Source organism: Dendrobates tinctorius, unplaced genomic scaffold, assembly GCF_039654945.1.
Source record: "Dendrobates tinctorius isolate UK_male_01 unplaced genomic scaffold, ASM3965494v1 ptg000331l, whole genome shotgun sequence".
In the NCBI taxonomy this organism is placed as follows: domain Eukaryota; kingdom Metazoa; phylum Chordata; class Amphibia; order Anura; family Dendrobatidae; genus Dendrobates; species Dendrobates tinctorius.
In genome coordinates this window covers 3,288,338-3,309,795 of record NW_027361997.1, presented here as the reverse complement: position 1 = coordinate 3,309,795, position 21,458 = coordinate 3,288,338, and the positions used below count along the sequence as shown (strand labels likewise).

Genomic DNA, 21,458 nt, shown 5'->3' with positions numbered 1-21,458 from the left:
GAAAATTCTTGCAACACACTCCACCAATGGGAAAGCAGTGGGCGTGTCTTATGGAAATTCTTTATATAGACCCTTTTTACAGCTGAATTCTTCACATTTGCTTGCATTTGACTTGAGAAACATGGATCTGCGCTGGAAGAGCTTTTACTTTGACTTGGATCTGGACATGAGGACGGCTCAGGCTTATGCCGTAGCTTGCCATGAACAGAGAGAGAGAGGCAGCGAAGACGGCAGCAGCGGCGTATGTGGATACATCCCATTATGGAACTCCTGGAGAGCCGTGGAGTGTACCACACCCTATACAGCGAGCTACAAGCAAACCCGGAGAAATTTACGGATTATACCCGGATGACCAAAGAAACCTTTCACTATTTGCTTGGTCGGGTAAAAGAAGTCATCTGGAGACAGGACACGCAGCTCCGGCATACGATTACTCCTGAGGAACGGCTCCTGGTCACATTAAGGTACGTAGTTTTCATAAACCAATGGCTGCTGATTTTTCTTGGTTGTGACATGTACTCTTCCAAATCTGGCAGAAAGTTCTGCCATGTCGTTAACTAATAAAAGCTGCGGTAATTTTTTCATGGCATGTATTGAAACAAAGGCTGCAGAATTTTTTTTGTTTTTGTTTTTTTTAAGTAAACGTGTGTAAAAAAATTACGTATACACAAATATTATTGTTTTCTTTGTTACAGATTCCTGGCTACTGGAGAGACCCTCTCGTCACTGCACTTCCAGTACCGGATTGGAATCTCCACGTTGTCTGGAATTGTAGCGGACACCTGCCGGGCTCTCTGGAACATTCTTTGTCCCGAATTCATGCCCATGCCCACTGCAGCAAAGTGGTTGGAAATCGCCGAAAGATTCTGGACTGTATGCAATTTCCCAAACTGTTTGGGAGCGGTGGATGGGAAATACATCCGGATTATCAAGCCCAAAAGAACAGGCTCTGAGTTCTATAACTACAAAAAGTACTTTTCTACTGTACTGATGGCCATTGCGGATGCAGACTGTGAGTTTATTGCAGTGGATATTAGGGCATTTGGCCGTAGGAATGACTCCCAGGCTTTTAAGACATCGGACATGGGCAGGAGGTTGTATGGCAACAACTTCGATTTCCCCATGCCACGTCCTCTTCCCAACACCGAAGGTCCGCCTCAGCCCTTTGTAATGGTTGGTGATGAGGCATTCCAGATGTGCCAAAACCTGCTCAAGCCCTACTCCAGCCGGGACTTGGACCACAACAAAAGAATTTTTAATTACAGGCTGACCAGGGCCAGGAGAACAGTAGAGTGTGCTTTTGGTATACTTGTATCGAGATGGCGCATTCTTGGCACAGCTATTAATCTTAAACTGGAAACAGTGGATGAGGTGGTCAAGGCCTGTGTTGTTCTACATAATTTTGTAATTTCTCGAGAGCACCTGAACTTTGATCTTGATGATGTTGCTCCTAATCCTTTGCCTGAATTTACACAGCACCCTCTCAGGTCATCCGTTGAAGTTGGCCAAATGAGGAACCAATTTGCGGCCTACTTCAACTCAGATGTAGGACGGGTGGAATGGCAAGAGCAAATGTTGTAAAAAAATTTTATTGCATGTTGTTGGTATGTTAATAAAAAAAACTGTTTTGATACCTGTACTGAGTGCATTCTCTGTTTTTACACTCCCAATACCATTAGCAAGTAGCCAGGTGTATCAGTGAATTTATGATGCTGTGTTTTGTGCATCATGAATTCACTAATACTCCTGAGTAGGTAACTCTCTACATTCGTGTAATATTGCACAGACTGGATACAGCAGGGTTCCCCAACTTCATTCCTCAAGGTCCACCAACAGATCATGTTGTAATGAAATAAAAAGAGGATTCCATACAACATAATCTGTTGGTGGCCCATGAGGACTGGAGTTGGGGAACCGTGCAATATTACAAGAATTTAGAGATTGCTGTGGAAAAGACAAGTCATGTAGATTTGTTGTATTGACAACACATATCTCCAAGACTGACACAAGAAACATGTCAGTAATGGAGATATCTGGTGGCAAAAACGCTAAGTGTACGGCGCAGTGTGTGTACGGCGCAGTGTGTGTAGTTGGCGATAGATGCAGTAACCAATCCAGATTTTGTGAAAGCACAAGTGCACATTTATTTTGTAACAAAAAAAAAATAAAATATTTTATTAGGAATGACGTTTGGGGGAAGTTTGGGATACTTTGGGTGTGTGGAGAGACGAGGAACGACTGGAGGTTGAGGAAGGGGTTCTAGGAGAAGGGGCGAAGAAAGTACTGGGGGAAGGGAGCTCTGGAATGGACAAGGAGGCATATTGAGAGACATTAGGATGAGAGGGTGGATGGACGAACAAAGTTTTTTTTTTTTTTTTTTTTTTTTCTTTTTCTTTGGCACAGGAATATCCTGCCCGGACCGACTGGCAGCCTGTGAACGCCTTACTTTTGTTGACCGCCTGGTAACGGTGGACTGTGGCGTTGCCCTGTAAAAAGGGGAATGCGGATCCCCACTTTGCTGCTATGTGGTGGCTGTGGCGGTGCTGCTGGAAGTGGCAGTGGCGGTGCTCCTAGAAGGGGAGAAAGTTGGGTCGGTGCTCCGAGCAGGAGGCTGCCTGTCTGGGATCTCAGCCAAAGTTCTTTGGGGACTCCGAGGAGGAGAATTGGTGGCGGTTATCTTTCAATGAGGAGTGGTGGTGGTGGTGCTCCTTTGATGAGGAGTTGTGGTGGTGGTGCTCCTTTGATGCAGAGTGCTGCCGGTGCTCCTTAGATGAGGAGTGCTGGCGGTGCTCTGTTGCTTAGGAGTGCTGGCGGTGCTCTGTTGCTTAGGAGTGCTGGCGGTGCTCTGTTGCTTAGGAGTGCTGGCGGTGCTCTGTTGCTTAGGAGTGCTGGCGGTGCTCTGTTGCTTAGGAGTGCTGGCGGTGCTCTGTTGCTTAGGAGTGCTGGCGGTGCTCTGTTGCTTAGGAGTGCTGGCGGTGCTCTGTTGCTGAGGAGTGCTGCCGGTGCTCCTTAGATGAGGAGTGCTGCCGATGCTCTGTTGCTTAGGAGTGCTGGCGGTGCTCTGTTGCTGAGGAGTGCTGGCGGTGCTCTGTTGCTGAGGAGTGCTGGCGGTGCTCTGTTGCTGAGGAGTGCTGGCGGTGCTCTGTTGCTGAGGAGTGCTGGCGGTGCTCTGTTGCTGAGGAGTGCTGGCGGTGCTCTGTTGCTGAGGAGTGCTGGCGGTGCTCTGTTGCTGAGGAGTGCTGGCGGTGCTCTGTTGCTGAGGAGTGCTGGCGGTGCTCTGTTGCTGAGGAGTGCTGGCGGTGCTCTGTTGCTGAGGAGTGCTGGCGGTGCTCTGTTGCTGAGGAGTGCTGGCGGTGCTCTGTTGCTGAGGAGTGCTGGCGGTGCTCTGTTGCTGAGGAGTGCTGGCGGTGCTCTGTTGCTGAGGAGTGCTGGCGGTGCTCTGTTGCTGAGGAGTGCTGGCGGTGCTCTGTTGCTGAGGAGTGCTGGCGGTGCTCTGTTGCTGAGGAGTGCTGGCGGTGCTCTGTTGCTGAGGAGTGCTGGCGGTGCTCTGTTGCTGAGGAGTGCTGGCGGTGCTCTGTTGCTGAGGAGTGCTGGCGGTGCTCTGTTGCTGAGGAGTGCTGGCGGTGCTCTGTTGCTGAGGAGTGCTGGCGGTGCTCTGTTGCTGAGGAGTGCTGGCGGTGCTCTGTTGCTGAGGAGTGCTGGCGGTGCTCTGTTGCTGAGGAGTGCTGGCGGTGCTCTGTTGCTGAGGAGTGCTGGCGGTGCTCTGTTGCTGAGGAGTGCTGGCGGTGCTCTGTTGCTGAGGAGTGCTGGCGGTGCTCTGTTGCTGAGGAGTGCTGGCGGTGCTCTGTTGCTGAGGAGTGCTGGCGGTGCTCCTTTGGTGTTGACTGGTGGTGTCAGTGGCCCAAGCAGGTTCTGTGGTGGTTTTGCTCCAAGCTGGTGGTGCTTTGGCAATGGTGGTGCTCCATACAGGAGCAGCGCTTAACATAGTGGTGGTGGTGGCGGAGGAGTGTCCAGCAGCACTCAGACTTGGGGTAGTGTAGTGGTGTCCGGCTTTGCTGGGAATGCAGGTGGCCGTGCAGTGGTATGCAGCAGAAGTCGGTAGTGTGGTAAAGCGAGTCAGCGGTGGAACTGTTGGAAATGACACCACTGACTGCTGAACATACCGATTCTGCTGCATAGCCCGTTCTGGCGGACAGCGCCTTGAGACTGGCCTGAAAGGCCTCGCTCAAGTGCATGAACTCGGGCATGACAGGCCTGTCCGAGGTCCTCTGCCGCTGGCGGGTAGTGCCCGCATAACCAGTGACAGAGACCTCGGACAGGGGAACACCTGATGGACCAGCTTCCTGGTCACCAGCTGTCTGTGTTGCTGACCTGCAAGATGCTTCCTGTCTGTCGGATGGCTGGGACGGGTCCGAGGTCGATCGATGAAGAACCGCTCCCGGGACAGGTTGCAGGGTGCTGCTCCAAGTGCTGTGGAAAGAAAGGGAAAACATTAGTATCATGTAATTACAAGAAGCATCACCTGTTGAATTGAAAAGCACATAGTAATAACAAAACAAAAAAAAATACGCTCTGCTGGCAAGGACCGGTCTCAGGAAAGCCAACTCTCGATAGTAGCGGTACTTTCTTCTGCGCCTTGCCGCTGAACCACTCCGAACCTGTCCCTCAGCACGAACATCCGTTTTGAAGCGGTCCTTCATCGAGGGCCAACGTGTGTGTATTTTGTTCACTGTTGGGGAAAAAATATATATATAAAATGCACTTAAGGCAGCTTAATTATCAGCATACACAACAGATTGAACTTTTCACTACAATATATCTTGCCAAAAAAACACCAGCACCATCAGGACCATAAATCAATGCAACAGTTGAAGACCAAAATCAATCACAGTGTGCCACATGGCATTGGTGTTTTTAATGCAAGAATATATCTTGCCAAAAAAACACCAGCACCATCAGGACCATAAATCAATGCAACAGTTGAAGACCAAAATCAATCACAGTGTGCCACATGGCATTGGTGTTTTTAATGCAAGAATATATCTTGCCAAAAAAACACCAGCACCATCAGGACCATAAATCAATGCAACAGTTGAAGACCAAAATCAATCACAGTGTGCCACATGGCATTGGTGTTTTTAATGCAAGAATATATCTTACCAAAAAAACACCAGCACCATCAGGACAAAAAATCAATGCAGTATCACAGAGCATCTTTATACTTACTGAACGCTCTTTTGGAAGCTGAAGAGGCACTGTCCCAGCCATCCATCATCGCTGCGGCCACCTCATTCCAGAGCTGTCGGGTCACCACTGTGTCTTTGTACTGCTGGTCACAGCTGTCCCACAACGGGATACGCTCCTCAACGAGGCGGATCAGGTGCTCGTTGTCGATGTAGACTTCTTCGTCATCCTGTTGTGGAACCTAGAAAAAAAGAAATATGTTAGAATGTTTGTAATTTTGGAAAATGAAAAAGATAGAAAAAGAAACAGAGAAGAAGCAAGATAAAAGATGAAAATAAAGACAGGAAAAAAAAAAGGCACATTATATACTCACATTGCGTATCCTTGCCACGACTTGACTACGCTGCTCCCGCTCTGAATCCTCCTGCTCAGACTGCTCCCGCTCAGACTGCTCCTGCTCAGACCGCTCCCACACTCCATCTTCACTGCCCGTGTCCGATGTCTGTAAAGAAATGAAAAATTAAAACACATTTCTAGAGGCAGCTATACTTACCCAAAGGCAGCAAGATTCTCACCTCATGATCAGCTTGGGCCAGTTCTTGCCGAGATGGCGAATAGACCGATCCAGAAGAAGACATGCTGAAATGAAAACAAAATAAACATTAGTACATTATAAAATTGCACAGGACACACAGACATTATGTTGAAGAATACTCACATTTTGGCTCCTGAAGCTTGAATCCACACTTGGAAGGCTCTTCTGGGCTTTTGTCTGCTCTATGCAAGGCTGTCTGTAGAGTAATTGTCTGACCCTGAAGACACCTTCTTTTATCTACACTCCTCCCAAACAATGTTGCTTGTTTAGCTGGAGTTTTAGACAAGTGTTTAGACATTGTTTACTCAAAGCGCGTGCGCGCACAAGGTGCTGACGCGCGCGGTGCCAAGCGCTCGTCAGTGATCACATAGACTAATGCTATTTTTGGGCGCACACGTGCGCGCGCGATTTTTTAAAGTATGTAGGCGGAACAAAAAATGCAACATGTAGCATTCGGCGCGTCTGGGCGCACACCTGTAAAATGCGCAGCGCACGCTAAACGCTGATGAGCGCGTACATTCGCAAGACCCTGCGATCACCATGTTAAAGATAGGGAAACATTGCGCGTGCGCCTGATAGCGCACGATGATGCGCTGCGCGATCAAACGCTAGTGTGAAACCAGCCTTAGCGATGCACCAGCGATCCTGACGATTATATGGATCGCTGGTGCATTGCTAAGTGGTCGCTAGTGAGCTGCCACACAGGCAGATCTCACCAGAGACATCGCTGGGGTCGGGGGTCGCTACTTACCTGTCAGACGAGGCGATCCTGATGTCCTCCCGCCCGCGTCCACGTGTCGCTCGTCGGCGCCACAGGAAGCGGCCGACGAGAAATGGTCCAGGACGTTCTCGCGCGACCAGCGATAATCAGCGGGGGAGCCAGTCGGAGGTAAGTATCACATGTAGCGATATCGGTGACGTTACAGCGATATTGCTAGTGATATCGCTATGTGTAACGGGCCCCTTAGTTAGATGTGTATTAATTATATAGCATAGGGTTATAAAAGGTATCAGTGAACTAACCTAGAATTCTCTCCTAGTGACCTTATGTATTGTTGTACTGCACAGTCAAGCTGTGAGGTATTAGGGTTTTTATGCTGAAAGATAAGAGAATCCTTAAAAAAGGGTATATTATTGAAGACAGGCATAGATGTGCAGGGACTATTATTATGGGTATAGGAAGTCTCCACAATGTGAATCCTGACCTTAGAGGTGTGATGACCTTGGGAACCAGGATAGGTGCGCAGTTATGCGCTATCGCTGCAGTGGTGTGGAGACATTGGTGGTAGTGGGTTTGATTAAAAAGGCGTCGGGAGCCGCACTTCCGGTATTCGAGCACCGGAAATGGCCGTTTGTATATCAGATTGAGGCTTGAAGCCCATGAAGAGTTGCACAAGTGCAGTTTGGATGCTATTCTAATATGAAAAAGAGGCTTGGTGTGCATGCGAGCTGTGTTACTAGTGAGTTAGAAGTCTAATATATTGGAAAAATTGCGGGCAAAATAAAAGGAAATTATGATATTATGTATGAGTATGATAAATCTGATGTTGGGTGTATAAAGAAATAACAGTAATGAGAGATGTAATGGTGATAACACATGAAAATGGTGATTCTTTCAACAGATTGATAGATTATAAGTGAAATAAAAATAATAAAAAAAAATGATAAAAATAAATAATGGAAAAATGGCATTAAAGGGATGAAATGAAATAAAAATGAAAATGAGGGAAGAAATTTAAAAATTAATGAAAAACAAAAAAAAATGTAAACAATTAAAAAATAATAAAAAAAATTGAATAAATGTGAAAAAGGGGGTAAATATTGCAGTAAAATTTTTTGAAAAAAGGGGGGAATTAAAAAAAAAAAAGAGATATTTTTTATTGTTTGCATTTTTTCTTTTTTTCTGTTTTTCATTTTGTTCTATTTTTCGTGATTTTTTTTCATTTCTTCCCTCATTTTTATTTTTATTTCATCCCTTTAATCCTATTTTTTCCATTATTATTATTTTTTATTTTTATTTCACTTATAATCTATTAATCTGGACATTTAAATGGAAACACTTCTGGTTTTGCCTCCCATTGCACCCAAGTGAGTAGCATTTCCATATGATCTTGAGATGTAAATGACTTTATAATCCAGTGTACCCTCGGCTACTTAGGAGAAACGTTGAGACCTTTGTTCAGCAATAGATGCTGATATTTTCTTTTCTTGTTTTAAGGTGATAATAATGATAAAATATTGCATAGCGCATCACTGGAGAAAGTACGTGACTCAAAGACTACAGACCATGACAAAAATCATGTGGCTGAGAAGATATTGCATCTCATTAAGGAACTCTTAGACCTACTGACTAAAGAGGTGAGGAATGTGGAAGATTTTCACCTCCTATTCAGTCAATAAAGACTGAATTGTTATTATTATTCATTTTTATGGCGCTTTACATGTGAAAAAGGGTCATACATGGACAAGTATAATAAACATGAGCAATACAAGGGACACACAAGTACAGAGGGAGAGAGGACCCTGCCCATGAGGGCTCACAGTCTACAGGGGATGGGGAAGGATACACTAGGAGAGGGTAGTGCTGGTTGTGCGGCGGTTCAGTAGACTAAAGATCACTGCAGGCTGTAGGCTTGTCGGAAAAGGTGGGTCTTCAGGTTCCTTTTGAAAGTTTCCGTGGTAGGCGTGAGTCTGATGTGTTGGGATAGAGAGTTCCAGAGTATGGGGGAAGCACTGGAAAAGAAGATGTCTTTACGAACTTGTGTCAACTTAGAAAACACGTTACATATGGTACAAAAAGGAAACAAAACACGCACACACTCAGCTATTTCATCTAATCTGAGAAAGAAAAAAAAAAAGCAATTAAGATATTTTTACAACCGCAAAACTAAAGACGGTGAAATCAACCTAAGTAAACAGCAGACACCCCGAACCACCAATATGCATAATGACATCACTTGTGGTGCGAGCAGCCACCAGACTGAAGAATAGGCAATGATTGCGTTTTGTCTTCTATTCTCCTCCTGAAATATTTCCAAAATCATATTAGTAGAATAGTCTACTTTATAAAAACCTATTTTTAACACTCGGTTCGGCAGCTCTGACTTCGCAAATCAGGATCCACTTCTACCCAGAAGGGAAAGTGGCTACAAAAATGTATCATCCAAAAGGAAAGAGAGACCGCCCTCCATGAGCTGGTGTGAATAAAGCTTGATTTATTGGCACACGCGGTACATGTCGGCCGGGGGAGTGATATCAGGAGAGGAAAAACAGCTGACAACGGCCGTTTCGCGCTATCAAAGCGCTTCCACGGGTCATTTTGTGGAAGGAAGTGACGGATTTATGAAGCAATCACGTCATTCAAAACCTCCTCCTTCCACAGCTGTTGTTTAAACAGTGTGAATACATGTATCAATTAAAAACAATTGTCATTACATCAAAATATACAGACAAGCACAAATCCAAGAAAAACAAATGAACATCTAACGAAAATAGATAGAGACCTGCAGAAAAAATATTACAATCATTTGGTCATCATAGCATAATTTTTTAACTGTCATATGGACTATAACAGTGAATGACAAATACGATCAATAAATGGATCTCGTTGCTATTATCATCTCTGTTCCTTTGAGCAGAAACGAATCAAATATTGCACAATACACCTGCTAAAATATGTGAAAACCAGCTACTAATGTCTCATTAAATTATGTACCTACACTGGTAATATTTACCCAAGTGATCAAATATCGTGGTAAATTAATTCTGTGTTCCTACATCACCATCAAAAGCAGGTGTAAATATGTACTATGAAAAACCTCAAGGGGACATCAGACAAAAGGGATAGTGAATGGCGTATGTAGTAACAAAACCTGAAACAGGAAAAGATGAAAGAGAAGGATGCATACATTTATATATATATATGTGTGTGTGTGTGTGTGTGTGTGTGTGTGTGTGTGTGTGTGTGTGTGTGTGAAAAGTATCCACCCTATTAACGCCACTTATCTATATAAAAAATCCCTATACAGCCCGATATAACATACAATTCAAAGACAGACACATCATATAACGCATCTAAATATCCCTAAAGGAGACTATTATATATAGACCGGTCTATAGGGATCCTTTAGGGATATTTAGATGCGTTATTAAAGCAACCAGTTATTAAATAATCGGTCTCACTCTGTGCAGCCCAGGTTCGGACTGGCCCACAGGGGAATCCCCAGTCGGCACCTGTGCAAATCTAGGCTCCCAACCTTACTGTATGGGTAGTACTTCTCATAATTCACTTGATTCTCTATGTACAGAAAAAAGCAGCATCTCATTAATTAACCAAACTACCCAGTTTATTATTATACAGAGATATAGGCACATTTGTCAATAAGGGTCATGTAATATTTGAATGCAGGTGAAAAGTGGCCCCCAAAGTCAATGTTACTGGTGGGCCTTTGGAAACCCAGTCCAACACTGGTGCAGCCTATTAGAGAATAAAGCCCCATACACATTGATTAAAGCTTCTTTTTTTAACCCTTGACAAATGGCATCTAAGGAGTTCACTAATTTAGACATATTAACCCACTAATGTCCTCAAAATTTGAACTATGTCATCTGTCACCCCCGTGGGTATCCTTGCATCACGATCTCACTTGACCACTGCAACCATTCAGCAGCTATTGATTGTCTGCAGTGGTCACATATCATCTGAGCCAGGAAACAGAGCTAGGGCGCTGTTTCTTTCTGGCTCAAATAGCATGTGGCCACTGCAGCCAATCAATAGCCACTGATTGGCTGTGGTGGTCATGTAACATCCCCACCAGAAGTGGGTGCGAGAAGACTGGTGGAGATCTGGACAGCAGTACTGCAGAGAGCTGTTTTATTTCATCTTAAGACCACCATGCAAGCATGTCCTTTAAAAGGATCCTGTCACCACATTTGACCTTTCAGGGCTTATATACAGCATTATACAATGCTTTAGACAAATCCCTGATCCGACCCACAAGAGAAAAAAAGCAAGCACCACCATACTCACCAGGGGGACGGTCCGATCCAATGGGTGCCACAGGTCCGGGTCCGGCACCCCACATCATTCTGCGATGCCCCTTCCTGCTTCCCCACAGGCTCCCGGCATTGCGTTCCCGTGCAGGGTCACCCATCTGCAAAGTACTGCAGTGCCCAGGCGCCGTGCCTCTCTAACCTTTCCCGGAGTCTGCACTCTGTAGCACCCTGCTCTGCCCTTAATAGGGCAGATAAGTATGCCTGCGCAGGAGCACAACGCCGGGAAGCCATGAAGGAGGGCGGCGATTGTGGGAGAGAGGGTCCCCGTCGAGTGTCCAGGTCGGAACCAAGGGGACCGTCACCAGCGTTCCGGGGGAAACTGTTTTCGGGGGACAGAGTTCGGGGACGGACCGTTGAGACAGACAGATGGGCTGGGGGAGGGACCAGTATAAAGGAGGAGGGGAATTCCCGGGACGATGAGTCAGCAGAACGAGACAGAAGGAGCAGGAGATCGTGGGAGCGACTGAGAGCCAGAGCGACTCACCAGAGCCAGGAAGGAGGTCAGAGACAGGAGGGATACTTCCCCTGGACATCAATGGGATGGCGCCGAGACGACAGTCCGAGAACCGCTGCCCCGCGTCGACCAGCGGCCGCTGCCGCCTTCCCTCAGCCCGCGGCCTGCCCACTGTTGTTCGCGGCCGTTGCCGCCCCGCTCCAGCCCGCGGCCACTGCAGCCCTAGTTCAACCAGCGGCCGCTGCCGCCTCCCCTCAGCCCACGGCTGCGGCCTACCAGTGGTCACCCGCGGCCGCTGCGGTCTCGCTTCAGCTCGCGGCTGCGGCCTGTTCCCCGCCACCTGCAGCCGCCCTGTTCTCACCAGTGGCCGCGGCAAGTACAGTACCACCGGCAGCCACCACTGTCCCGGTCCGCAGCAAGGGCCGGGCCTCTCCTGACCACGGACTCCCCGTCGCAGCCGTTAGCTGCACAGGTGGCCTGTCATTCGCCACCACACATCCCAGGCCAGGGGCTGCGGCCCAACCGTCCAAGGACTACGCCGGAGCCTGTGGGGCTCCAGTGTCGTCAGCGCGCCGGAGTGCGCGAAGTCTTCGTCATCGCCTCAGCAACTGGGCCCAGCAACTACTACACCGAAAGACCACCAACCTGAACGGCGAGGGACGTCTGGACGGCTAAGTTGACTTTATAATTAAGGACCCGTAGTCGGCCATACCGCGGCCCTATAGTGACCGGCTGTTGCCGAAAGTAGTCGTGTTCTACCCGTTTGTGTGTGCTTGTATACAACGCCCTGCGAGGGCAACCCATGTTACCCCTTTTGGTGATCAGGCCGGGACTGAGGAAAGTTCCCTCTGGTCTTATAAACGTTAATATAGAAAGCACCTAACTGTCTCGTGACTCGTCACTGCATCCTGCGTACCTGCAAACACCACACGATCACAAGAAGATGGAAGGCGCCGGACCAGGACCTGCAACACTCATCGGACCAGGCCGCCCCACATGTGATTACAATAAAACTTATTTTTCCTCTCCTGCAGGTCAGATTGGGGGCCCATCCACAGCATCCCAGAATGCCATAGACAAGCCCTGAAAGGCGGTGGTCGTATCTTATAACCGCCAAACCTGGTGACAGGTTCACTTTAAGGTATAGCGAACCGTCACAGAAATTCACTAAAAGGTTTATTTTCAATATTACGTGCAGTAGGGGTAAACTAAAATCATCTTCGCTCACCTCAACTTGCGTTTTCACCTCTTGCATCAGGGCGATATCTGATTTGGATTTGACAGAAGTCAAAACAGCCTGGAGCTTTTGTTGGTCCCTAGTGGAGACAATGAGCTGAACCATAAAAATAACACATGATTTGAAACTTAACGGCCAAGCAATTTTTAATTATCACATTACAGGATGACAAGAAATATTTTTCCTAGCAATATTTTGGGTACATAAGTGATTCTTCAGCAGGGTTGGACTGAGGCATCGGGATACTGGAGCAATCTCCGGTGGGCCCCGCCCCCAGCCCTTGCCTCCTTCATTAGTCCCTGCCCTGCATGTCAATAGTGTGTCCCGATTTTAACCCCCCACCCGCTTTCCGACCCGGGAGTCTATTTTTCTTGCACTGCCCCATCCTCGCCCTCCCGGAGAGACCCCTCACAGCCTGCAATGACATCGCTAAGCTGTTCTATTCTGCGCGCACAGGACCTGTGATGAGGTCACAGGAGGGGAGGAGTCAGGAGTCACATGATCAGGGGCCTCAGTGTATGCAGGACTTTGCTGTGCTGTTGTCATGATGCTGGATGAGGGGAAGTTTGTGTAGGTTCAGGAGAGGTTTACAGGGTGGATGTAGCAGAACTGTGTGTACGAGTTGTACGGAGTGGAGCCATGTGTGTGCGAGGTGTATGGAGCGGAGCCACGTGTGTATGGGTTGTACGGAGCGGAGCCATGTGTATACAAGGGGTACGGAGCGGAGCCTTGTGTGTACGAGGTGTAAGGAGCGGAGCCACGTGTGTACGAGGTGTACGGAGTGGAGCCGTGTGTGTATGTGGTGTGCAGAGCCATGTGTGTACTTGATGTACGGAGCGGAGCCGTGTGTGTACGGAGCGGAGCCGCGTGTGTACGGAGAGGAGCCACGTGTGTACGAGGTGTATGGAGTGAAGCCGCGTGTGTACGGAGCGGAGCCGTGTGTACTTGATGTACGGAGCGGAGCCGAATGTGTTCAGAGCGGAGCCGTGTGTGTACGGAGAGGAGTCACGTGTGTACGAGGTGTACGGAGTGGAGCCGCGTGTGTACAAGGTGTACGGAGCGAAGCCACGTGTGTACGAGTTGTACGGAGTGGAGCCGCATGTGTACGAGGTGTATGGAGCGGAGCCAAGTGTGTACAAGGTGTACGGAGTGGAGCTGCATGTGTACGAGGTGTACGGAGCGGAGCCATGTGTGTATGGGGTGTGAGGAGCGGAGCCGCGTGTTCACTTGGTGTATGGAGCAGAGCTGTGTGTGTGTGTCTGTTCTTTCTTTCTCTATCTGCTCTTTCTTTCTCGCTCTCCTTTCTTTCTCTGTTTTCTTTTTTCTCTCTCTGTTCTTTCTTTTTTTCTTTTCCTCAGTACCAGTCAGTGTGCCCGCAGTACCAGCCACTGCGCCCATAATGCCAGCCACTGTACCATTCAGTGTGATCACCAGTGCTAAATTGGTGCAGTTGGGGCATGGACATGGGTGTGACTAGTTGTGACATGGGTGTGTTTGGGGCGCGGCCTAAAATTTGCCTGTGCGCTCCTCAGCCTTTGTCCCTCTTTCCCTTCTTCAAAAGTTGGGAGGTATGATGGTGGGCACCAAGAATGATTTTTCTCTGGTCGGCCCAAGGTACTCCAGTCAGACGCTACTCTTCAGTATTTAATTCTTCCCTGTTAGGAAGAATTAAGAAAAACAGCAATTACTCAATTTTTTGTTCTGCTATATATGGTTCAGTAAAAAAATAACAAGTTAACTTTATTTCACGGATCAGTAAGAATATGGTGATATTAAATAAGTGCATTAAGCAGCAGGGTGGTTTGCTAGTGATAGGGAAAAAAAATCTCTTTAAATCTGCTTCAGTGAGTGTGAGCGAGCTGAGTGTGACCGGAGCATAAGTGCGGTGGTAAGTGTATGACTTGTGATTCAGTGAAGTATTTGGAAAACCTTTAACCAAATACCTGTGTGAATTGGTGTGAGTTGCTGAATTGTGGATTGCTGAGTGCTTTTCTACCTGTTCAATTTTTGGGGGCTTTCTTAACCTATTTTTTCTCTCCACAGGATTACTCTCTTATTTTACTTCGTGTGTTTAAGGGTTAACTATATTGCATTTAAATCATGAGGTGTAGCTATATTCACAAGGGCTTAATTAAGGGTGGGGGTTCATAATTAATGGTTTATAAGGTGCAGCCGGTTGGGGCTCAAGTCCTTTTGGAAGTGCATTGAGCAGCAGGGTGGTTTGCTGGTGAAGGGGAAAAAATCTCTTTAAATCTTCTGTTTGAGCGAGCTGAGTCTGACAGGACATAAGTGCAAACGATGGTAAGCGTGTGACTTGTGATTCAGTGACTTTGGATTCAGGGAGTTTGCAAGGGAGGCATTACTGAATTGCTGTTATATTTTATTAATACTTTTTATTTTTACTTATTTTTTCTGTCTGGGGCAATCCCCATTAGGATGTGCTCCACTATTGTCAATGCCATCCAGTGTACATCTTGACACATGTAGTAACATAGTAACATAGTTATTAAGGTTGAAGGGAGACTTTAAGTCCATCTAGTTCAACCCATATCCTATCCTAACTTGCCCTAACATGTTGATCCAGAGGAAGGCAAAAAAAACCCATGTGGCAACAGTAAGCTTCACATTGGGGAAAAAAATTCCTTCCCGACTCCACATACGGCAATCAGACTAGCTCCCTGGATCAACGCAATATTAAAGAGACTAGTGTATATACCCTGTAATATTATACTTTTCAAGAAAGGCATCCAGTCCCTTCTTAAATTTTAGTAGTGAATTACTCATTACAACATCATATGGCAGAGAGTTCCATAGTCTCACTGCTCTTACAGTAAAGAATCCGCATCTGTGAGTATGCTTAAACCTTCTTTCCTCCAGACGTAGAGGATGCCCCCTTGTCACAGGTCTAAGAGTAAAAAGATCATTAGAAAGGTCTTTGTATTGTCCCCACATATATTTATACATTGTAATAAGATCACCCCTAAGCCTTCGATTCTCCAAACTAAATAACCCCAAGTGTAATAACCTGTCTTGGTATTGCAGACCCCCTAGTTCCCTAATAACCTTGGTCGCTCTTCTCTGCACCCGCTCCAGTTCAGCTATGTCTTTCTTATACACCGGAGACCAGAACTGTACACAGTATTCTAAGTGTGGTCGCACTAGTGACTTATATAGAGGTAAAATTATGTTCTCCTCATGAGCATCTATGCCTCTTTTAATGCATCCCATTATTTTATTTGCCTTTGCAGCAGCTGCTTGACTCTGGCCACTAAATGTGAGTTTGTCGTCCACCCATACACCCAGGTCTTTTTCAGTGACTGTTTTGCCCAGTGTTTTACAATTAAGCACATAATTATACAACTTGTTTGTTCTACCCAAGTGCATGACCTTACATTTATCCCCATTAAAGCTCATTTGCCATTTATCAGCCCAAGCTTCTAGTTTACATAAATCCTCCTGTAATATAAAATTGTCCTCCTCTGTATTAATTACCCTGCAGAGTTTAGTGTCATCTGCAAATATTGAAATTCTACTCTCTATGCCCCCTACAAGGTCATTAATAAATATGTTAAAAAGAAGCGGGCCCAAAACTGACCCCTGTGGTACCCCACTGCTAACCGTGACCCAGTCCGAGTGTGCTCCATTAATAACCACCCTTTGTTTCCTATCCCTGAGCCAGCTCTTAACCCACCTACACATATTTTCCCCTATCCCCATTGTTCTCATTTTATGTATCAACCTTGTGTGGCACCGTATCAAAAGCTTTTGAAAAGTCCATGTACACCACGTCCACTGCATTCCCTTGGTCCAGTCCAGAACTTACCTCTTCATAAAAGCTTATCAGATTAGTCTGACAGGAACGGTCTCTTGTAAACCCATGTTGATATTGGGTCATAAGGTTATTCTTCTCCAGATACTCCAGTATAGTATCTCTTAGAAAACCCTCCAGGATTTTACCCACAGTTGAGGTTAAACTTACTGGCCTATAATTTCCAAGTTCAGTTTTTGTCCCCTTTTTGAATATTGGCACCACATTTGCTATATGCCAGTCCTGTGGTACAGACCCTGTTATTATGGAATCTTTAAAGATTAAAAATAGTGGTCTATCTATGACTGTGCTTAATTCCTGCAGTACTCGGGGGTGTATCCCATCCGGGCCCGGGGATTTGTCAATTTTAGTGATTTGTAGATGCCGCCGTACTTCCTGCTGGGTTAAGCAGGTGACATTTAATGGAGAATTTTTATCCCTGATCATGTTATCCATCATGGGATTTTCTTGTGTAAATACTGTTGAAAAAAAGTCATTTAGCATATTGGCTTTTTCCTCATCCACCATTTCACCCAGACTATTTTTAACCCCTTTCTGCCATCCGACGTACTATCCCGTCCATGTGCCCTGGGCCCCTATGCCCATGGACGGGATAGTACGTCGGCGCGATCAGCGGCGCCCACGTGGTGAGCGCCGCTGATCGCGGCCGGGTGTCAGCTGATTATCACAGCTGACACCCGGCACAATGTGTCAGGGGCGGTCACGGACCGCCCCCGACACGTTAACCCCTTGCACACCGCGATCAAACATGATCGCGGTGTACCGGGGGTTAAAGGGAAGCATCGGCAGGGAGGGGGCTCCCTCCGTGCTTCCCTGAGCCCCCCACGGCAGCGCAATGTGCAGCGCTGCTGCGGGGGGCTCCTTTCCTCCAGGCCCCCGAATCCAAGATGGCGACGGGGGCCTTCGGGGGCCTGAGGAAGCTGGCTTCCTCAGTGCCTGCAAAGCGCAGGCATGAGGAAGCCTTCTGCAGTGCCTGTGTCAGATCGCTGATCTGTCACAGTGATCTGTCACAGGACAGTGATGTCCCACATGGGACTATTTAATAAAGTAAAAAAAAAAATAAAAAAAAGTGTTAAAATAATAAAAAAAAAATCGCCAAATAAATTAGAAAAAAAAATAAAAATATTCCCCCAATAAATCCATTTTTTGGAAATAATAAAAAAAAAACCCAATAAAAGTACACATATTAGGTATCGCCGCGTCCGTAATGATCCGCCCTATAAAACTGTCCCATTAGTTAACCCCTTTAGCGAACCCCTTAAAAAATAAAAATAAAAAACTAAGCAAAAAATAATGATTTATTATCATACCGCCAAACAAAAAGTGTAATAACGCGCGATCAAAAAGACGCATATAAATATCCATGGTACCGCTGAAAACGTCATCTTGTCCCGCAAAAAACGAGCCACCACACAGCATCATCAGCGAAAAAATAAAAAAGTTATAGCTCGCAGAATAAAGCGATGCAAAAATAATTATTTTTTATATAAAATAGTTTTCATTGCATAAAACCGACAAAAACATAAAAAAACGACCTAAATGAGGTATCGCTGTAACCGTACTGACCCGAAGAATAAAACCGCTTTATCAATTTTACCGCACGCGGAACGGTGTAAACACCCCCCCAAAAGAAATTCATGAAACGCTGGTTTTTGTTCATTCTGCGTCCCAAAAATAGGAATAAAAAGCGATCAAAAAATGTCACGTGCCCGAAAATGGTACCAATAAAAACGTCAACTCGTCTCGCAAAAAATAAGACCTCACATGACTCGGTGGGTCAAAATACAGAAAAATTATAGCTCTCAATATGTGGTGATGCAAAAACTATTTTTACAATAAAAAGCGTCTTTTAGCGTGCGACAGCCGCCAAACCTAAAAACCGCCATAAATAGTAAATCAAACCCCCCGATATCACCCCCTTAGTTAGGGAAAAATAATAAAATTAAAAAAAAAGTATTTATCTCCATTTTCCCATTAGGGCTAGGGCTAGGGTTAGGGCTAGGGTTAGGGCTCATATTAGGGTTAGGGGTGTGTTGGGGTTAGGGTTGGAGTTATAATTGGGGGGTTTCCACTGTTTGGGCACATCAGGGGCTCTCCAAATGCAACATGGCGTCTGATCTCAATTCCAGCCAATTCTGAGTTGAAAAAGTCAAATGGTGCTCCTTCCCTTCCAAGCTCTGCCATGCGCCCAAACAGTGTTTTACCCCCACATGTAGGGTATCAGCCTACTCAGGACAAATTGCAAAACAATTTTTGGGGTCCAATTTCTCCTGTTACCCTTAGGAAAATAAAAAATTGGGGGCAAAGATATCATTTTTGTGGAAAAAATGATTTTTTTATTTTCACGTCCGAGTGTTATAAACCTCTGTGAAGCACTTGGGGTTCAAAGTGCTCACCACACATCTAGATAAGTTCCGTGGGGGGTCTAGTGTCCAAAATGGGGTCACCTGTGGGGAGTTTCAATAGTTTAGGTACATCAGGGGCTCTCCAAACGCACATGACACCCGCAGACCATTCCATCAAAGTCTGCATTCCAAAACGTCACTACTTCCCTTCCGAGCCCCGACGTGTGCCCATACAGTAGTTTTCTCCCACATATGGGGTATCAGCATACTCAGGACAAATTGGACAACAACTTTTGGGGTCCAATTTCTCCTGGTACCCTTGGGAAAATAAAAAAGGTGACTAAAAGATCATGTTTGTGGAAAAAATACGAATTTTTTATTTTCACGCCCGGGCATTATAAACTTCTGTGAAGCACTGGGGGGGTCAAAGTGCTCACCACACATCTAGATAAGTTCCTTAGGGGGTCTAGTTTCCAAAATGGTGTCATTTGTGGGGGGTTTCCACTGTTTTGGTACATCAGGAGTTTTCCAAACGCGACATGGTGTCCGATCTCAATTCCAGCCAAAAACGTCAAATGGCGCTGCTTCCCTTCCGAGCTCTGCCATGCGCCCAAATAGTGGTTTACCCCCACATGTGGGGTATCAGCGTACTCAGGACAAATTGCACAATAACTTTTACGGTCCTGTTACCCTTGGAAAAATAAGAATTGAGGGTGAAAAGATCATTTTTGTGGAAAAAATATGATTTTTTAATTGTTTGGCTTTATGTTATAAACTTCTGTGAAGCCCATGGGGGTTCAAAGTTCTCACCACACATCCACACATCTAGATAAGTTCCTTAGGGGGTCTAGTTTCCAAAATGGTGTCATATGTGGGGGGTTTCCACTGTTTTGGTACATCAGGGGTTTTCCAAACGCGACATGGTGTCCGATCTCAATTCCAGCCAAAAACGTCAAATGGCGCTGCTTCCCTTCCGAGCTCTGCCATGCGCCCAAACAGTGGTTTACCCCCACATGTGGGGTATCAGCGTACTCAGGACAAATTGCACAATAACTTTTAGGGTCCTGTTACCCTTGGAAAAATAAGAATTGAGGGTGAAAAGATCATTTTTGTGGAAAAAATATGATTTTTTAATTGTACCTCTGTACGTTATAAACTTCTGTAAAGCCCTTGTGGGTTCAAAGTTCTCACCACATATCTAGATAAGTACCTTGGGGGTCTAGTTTCCAAAATGGGGTCACTTGTAGGGGGTTTCCACTGTTTAGGTACATCAGGGACTCTCCAAACGTGACATGGCGTCCAATCTGAATTCCAGCCAATTTTGCATTGAAAAAGTCAAACGGCGCTCCTTCCATTCTGAGCTCTGCCATGCACCGAAACAGTGGCTCCCCCCCCACATATCAGGTATCTGCGTACTCAGGACAAATTGCACAATAACTTTTGCAGTCCAATTTCTCCTGTTACCCTTGGTAAAATAAAAAAAATTGAACCTGAAGTATTTTTTTTATGAAAAAAAGTTAGATGTTCATTTTTTTTTTAAATATTCAAAAAAATTCCTGTGACGCACCTAAAGGGTTAATAAACTTCTTGAATGTGGTTTTGAGCACTTTAAGGGGTGCAGTTTTTAGAATGGTGTCACTTTTGGGTATTTTATATCATATAGACCCCTCAAAGTGGCTTCAAATGTGATGTGGTCCTAAAAATAAAATGGTGTTGTAAAAATGAGAAATCGCTGATCAACTTTTAACCCTTATAACTTCCTAACAAAAAAAAATTTTGGTTCCAAAATTGTGCTGATGTAAAGTAAACATGTGGGAAATGTTAGTTATCAAGTTTTTTGTGTGCCGTATCTCTGTGATTTAAGGGCATAAAAATTCAAAGTTGGAAAATTGCGAAATTTTCAAAATTTTCGCCAAATTTCCGTTTTTCTCACAAATAAACGCAAGTTATTTGAATGAAATTTTACCACTAACATGAAGTACAATATGTCACGAGAAAACAATGTCAGAATCACCGGGATCCATGGAAGCGTTCCAGAGTTATGACCTCATAAAGGTACAGTGGTCATAATTGTAAAAATTGGCCCGGTCATGAACGTGCAAACCACCCTTGGGGGTGAAGGGGTTAAGGGGACCAACACTATCATTTTTTAGCTTCTTACTATTTATGTAGTTAAAGAATATTTTGGGATTATTTTTACTTTCTCTGGCAATGAGTCTCTCTGTCTCAATCTTTGCTGTCTTGATTTGCTTTTTACAGAATTTATTTAATCTTCTGTATTTATTTAATGCCTCATCACTACCTACTTGCTTTAATTCTCTAAATGCTTTATTTTTATCTCTTATTGCGCCCCTTACAGCTCTATTTAGCCATAGTGGTTTCCTCCTATTTCTCGCATGTTTATTCCCATACGGTATATATTGTGCACAGGTCCTATTCAGGAGGCTAATAAACATCTCCCATTTTCTTTGTGTACTTTTATGTCTCAGGATATCGTCCCAGTTAATTTCACCAAGATCATCTCTCATCCGTTGGAAATTTGCCTTCCTGAAGTTTAGTGTCCTTGTAACCCCTCTACTACACATCTTATTAAAGGATACATGAAAACTTATTAATTTGTGATCACTATTACCCAAGTGACCCTCAACCCTTACATTTGATATGCGGTCTGGCCTGTTGGTTAATATTAGGTCTAGCAGTGCCCCCCCTCTTGTTGGGTCCTGAACCAGTTGTGAAAGGTAATTGTCTCTCATCGTTGT

General features: G+C 45.5%; 1 protein-coding gene across 6 annotated transcripts in view; it reads left to right on the top strand.

Annotated features, from left to right (window-relative positions):
* The window catches only part of LOC141074241 (uncharacterized), a 122,032-nt gene that overhangs the window by 87,414 nt on the left and 13,160 nt on the right, over positions 1-21,458 (top strand). For all 6 annotated transcript variants that reach the window (XM_073561847.1, XM_073561850.1, XM_073561848.1 and 3 more), the window contains one exon: positions 7,998-8,137. In XM_073561847.1, coding sequence (XP_073417948.1) covers positions 7,998-8,137 — 140 coding nt within the window. The remainder of the gene's footprint in view (positions 1-7,997; positions 8,138-21,458) is intronic.